This window comes from Gobio gobio (genome assembly GCF_949357685.1).
Source record: "Gobio gobio genome assembly, chromosome: 2".
Taxonomy (NCBI): Eukaryota; Metazoa; Chordata; class Actinopteri; order Cypriniformes; family Gobionidae; genus Gobio; species Gobio gobio.
In genome coordinates, this window is record NC_137098.1 from 66,768,956 (window position 1) to 66,773,075 (window position 4,120).

At 45.5% G+C, this 4,120-nt stretch overlaps 2 protein-coding genes across 2 annotated transcripts; both read left to right on the forward strand.

Annotated features, from left to right (window-relative positions):
- Window positions 1–943: 943 nt before the first annotated feature.
- Window positions 944–1,228, forward strand: LOC307118590 (histone H4-like; the record flags this gene model as incomplete). The annotated part of the gene is made up of 1 exon (XM_079804272.1): window positions 944–1,228. One exon carries the CDS (start codon window positions 944–946, stop codon window positions 1,226–1,228), a length of 285 nt encoding a protein of 94 aa, XP_079660398.1.
- A 1,487-nt stretch (window positions 1,229–2,715) lies between these two features.
- LOC307120545 (histone H2B-like) lies at window positions 2,716–3,842 on the forward strand (the record flags this gene model as incomplete). The annotated part of the gene is made up of 2 exons (XM_079807645.1): window positions 2,716–2,813; window positions 3,563–3,842. The coding sequence occupies 2 exons, from the start codon at window positions 2,716–2,718 to the stop codon at window positions 3,840–3,842; spliced, it is 378 nt and encodes a 125-aa protein (XP_079663771.1).
- Window positions 3,843–4,120: the final 278 nt, after the last annotated feature.

Consider the following 4,120-nt stretch of genomic DNA (forward strand, 5'->3'; position numbering starts at 1 on the left):
CAGCTACCGGTGGCGTTAAGAAGCCTCATCGCTACAGGCCCGGTACCGTGGCGCTGAGAGAGATCCGCCGTTATCAGAAATCCACTGAACTGCTGATCCGCAAACTGCCCTTCCAGCGCCTGGTGAGAGAAATCGCTCAGGACTTCAAGACGGATCTGCGCTTCCAGAGCTCCGCTGTCATGGCCCTGCAGGAGGCGAGCGAGGCTTATTTGGTGGGTCTGTTTGAGGACACCAACCTGTGCGCCATCCACGCCAAGAGAGTCACCATCATGCCCAAAGACATTCAGCTGGCCCGCTGCATCCGCGGAGAGCGCGCTTAGACCCGCAGCGGCTTCAGCCACACACACCCCAAAGGCTCTTTTAAGAGCCACATCAATGCCTCTATGAAAGATCATTTCCATTATTGATCTTTGCGTTAGCACGTAAATCCGTTAGGCTTAGGTATACCTAAATTATGAATTAAATTTAACTGCACAAACTGTTCTATTTTAAATGTATGTAGGTTTACAATTTTTATTCAAAACACATTTCCATAAATTGTATGCGGTACTGTCACAGCGCTTGATTGTTGCTCGAAATATTCAGAAGTTATTTATTTAAACCCTATATTTCCAGAATCAAGCTTTGAAGGATAACTAGCCTGGCTCCCTTTCTCGTGATGTAATGGGTGAAGAGAGACGTTCCAATCACAGCCCCAACCCCACCCATAACTCTATCCCTCCACCTATTAGATCCACAGAGGTGGAGCTGAACTCAGTCAAACTCAACCCATGACGTCCAGAGAGGAGGAGCAGCAGCTCTTGGAGAGTAGCGTGTCGGGTGACGTCAACTAGATCCGCCCAATAATGTGGTTTCAATCAAGTCCGCTAGCTGACTATAAACTCCTCTTCGTCAAAGTTTGTTCTTTTATTCAGTTGTTGTGGTTTGAAGAGCATCTGTCATCATGTCTGGAAGAGGAAAGGGCGGTAAAGGACTCGGGAAAGGAGGAGCTAAACGGCACCGAAAGGTTCTTCGCGATAATATTCAGGGAATCACTAAACCCGCCATTCAGCGTATTTCTGGCCTGATCTATGAAGAGACGCGCGGTGTGTTGAAGGTGTTTCTGGAGAACGTCATTCGTGATGCTGTGACCTACACTGAACACGCCAAGAGAAAGACCGTCACCGCCATGGATTTTGTGTACGCGCTGAAGCGACAGGGACGCACCCTGTATGGGTTCGGCGGTTAAGATAAGAGAGAAGAAGAAAAACACCAGCGGCTCTTTTAAGAGCCACACACACTTTCACACATACCCCTTTTCCACCAAGGCAGTGCTGGTGCTAGTTCAGAGCCAGAGCCTAGTTTCAAATCGGTTCTTTGTGTTTCCACACCCAAAGCACCAGCTCCGAGCCAGGAAAAGTGGTTCTTAAGTAGCACCAAAACATTGCTGGGCTAGAAGTAAGAACCGATTACTTCAGGCGCTGGGGGCGGGGTCAACAAGACCAACACAAACTCGAGATCCGCTATTTTTGAAATAGTAGCTAATGGAGCTAACAACTGCTGCTCGTTTGTAATCTCCGTCTATACAAATTACGCCGAACTGCATGAATGCGTTGAATTCGCTGTGTTTTCGTTGTGTTTCGATGCCGATGTAGGATCGTAAAGCCAAGTGAATCAATAGTAACGCAACGTTTGCATTGTTGATGGAAGGCTTGTTCGCAGCGGTGCTGTGCAGACCGATCGCCGTATGATAACGAGTCCAACGAGAGCATACGACTCCTTATGCTTTTGATTCACTCATGCAGATTTTTTATATCATACGTGGATCGTCTGCGCAGCGCCGATGCGTCACGAACAAGCCTGGTGAGTTTGTGTTTCCCGCTGCCTCGCTAGCGTTGCTGAGAAAGATGAGACGTATACAGTGACGTACGACTTGGCTCTGTTGTGGCTCTCAGAGCATGTGGAAAAGCAAACGGTTCTTAGAAGACTCCACAGTCGAACCAACTATGAACTGGGACTAGCTCTGGCTCTGAACTAGCACCCGGTTCATTCTGGTGGAAAAGGGGTAACAAAGAGTCAATGTTTAAGCCATGTTGATCATAAAACTAGTAGGCCTAATAAAACAATTTGTTATTTAGCTAGAATTGAGCTTCTAAGTTACATAGAACAGTAATATGAGAATATCAGCATCTTTCTTTCTCTACCCAAATATGTATAAAGTAATGTTGATCTTAAGTGTGCAATAATTTTTGTTACACAGTGTTTATCAATTCACACGTAAAATGTTTATTTTACTGTGAGTAAAAGCTGGTTTACAAAAAGAACAAAAACAGCTACATCAGTTTGGTTCCAAAATTACCAGAAATGAAAATGCAGAAAAATAACTAAAATGGGCCGTTTTACTCTTCTTGCAGTTCTGAGTAAAAATGTTTAAGGCTGTCTGCGTATTTTCTCAAAATATTACAATATACAAATAAACGAGCGGGAAATGAAACCAAGGAAAAAGCCAGTGTCGTTCAAACATGAGGCGGTGGGCGGGGCTATCATTCATCCGCATGTGATTGGCTCTCGTTCCGCTTGTAATGCTTTGAGTTGTCCAATCAAATACAAGTTTGTGGGTTTGGCTTGTTCAATGAGCCAATGAGAAGGTTCAAGTAAATTAGCATAGGGTAGTGAATAAAAGCCGCTGTATCGTTTCACGTTCACATTGGTTTGTCATTGCGAATCTCTAGCATCATGCCTGAACCAGCGAAGTCCGCCCCCAAGAAGGGCTCGAAGAAGGCCGTCACTAAAACCGCCGGCAAGGGCGGAAAGAAGCGCAAGAGGTCCAGGAAGTAGAGGTGTGCGATACCGCTAGATTTGGTATCGATCCGATACCAAGTAAATACAGGGCCAGTATCGCCGATACCGATACCAATATCGATACTTTTTAATAATTAAGGTGGATGCGTCTTCAACCTAAATCTAAATTAATTTTCATGACTTTTAATTTGTTTTTGTGATTTGCATTTTGGGTTATTAATCAGTACTACAAAAGCTTTTGTTCAGAAACAACTTTTGGTTACTTCTGTTTTATTTAAATAAACAAAGTTACAAAATGATTACTTCACAAATATAAAAAATGTAAAAACAAAATCTCTTTTCAAGTAGCATGTTAACAAAAAATGTTTCTCCTCTTTAGTGCACTTCTTTTCAGGATTTTTTTCTTAAATAAACAAAGTCACAAAGTTTTACATACAACGCTCCTCTTTCTCTCTGCTGCCATTCTCCTCCTCTGACTGACTGCTGAAATGCGCGGCTGAGCGGCGCGCGCGCCTGACTGCTGGTGGTAGCGCTAGTGGTGAGTCACGTGACGGTACAACACAGGAGAGGGGGAGGAGAGCAGTGTCGAGCACGAGCAGCACTCTTGAGAGCTTGCTCTGCTCTGTGACAGCAGCAGCATTTTGACAAACACGGCCAGGTCGCAAAACGAGAGAAACTGAAACTTAAGTATCGATATTTTCACGTTGGTATCGATCAATACCGATACCAACGTTGGTATCGATATTATCGATATTAGTATCGATCTGCCCACCTCTACCAGGAAGGAGAGCTACGCGATCTACGTGTACAAAGTCCTGAAGCAGGTTCATCCTGACACCGGCATCTCCTCCAAGGCGATGGGAATCATGAACTCTTTCGTCAACGACATCTTCGAGCGCATCGCCGGTGAAGCGTCTCGTCTCGCTCACTACAACAAGCGCTCCACCATCACATCGAGAGAGATCCAGACCGCCGTGCGTCTGCTGCTGCCCGGGGAGCTGGCCAAACACGCCGTGTCTGAGGGCACAAAGGCGGTCACCAAATACACCAGCTCAAAGTAAAGCCGCTCATCTGATCAGACACAAAGGCTCTTTTAAGAGCCACACATATTCAGAGCTGCCAACTCTCACGCATTGGCCGTGAGACACACGCATTTGATTGGTTTCACACGCTCACACGCCACACCCCCGATTTCTCACGCTGAAGTGTCACCTGGTCGGTCAAATGCCTGAAAGATGAGTTTATCTATAGATCTACATGTTGAGCCGATCATGTTGATCGATTAGTTATGCTTTCGGTGAGGGGGTTCAAGATTCATGTGCAAAAAAATACGGTGTTG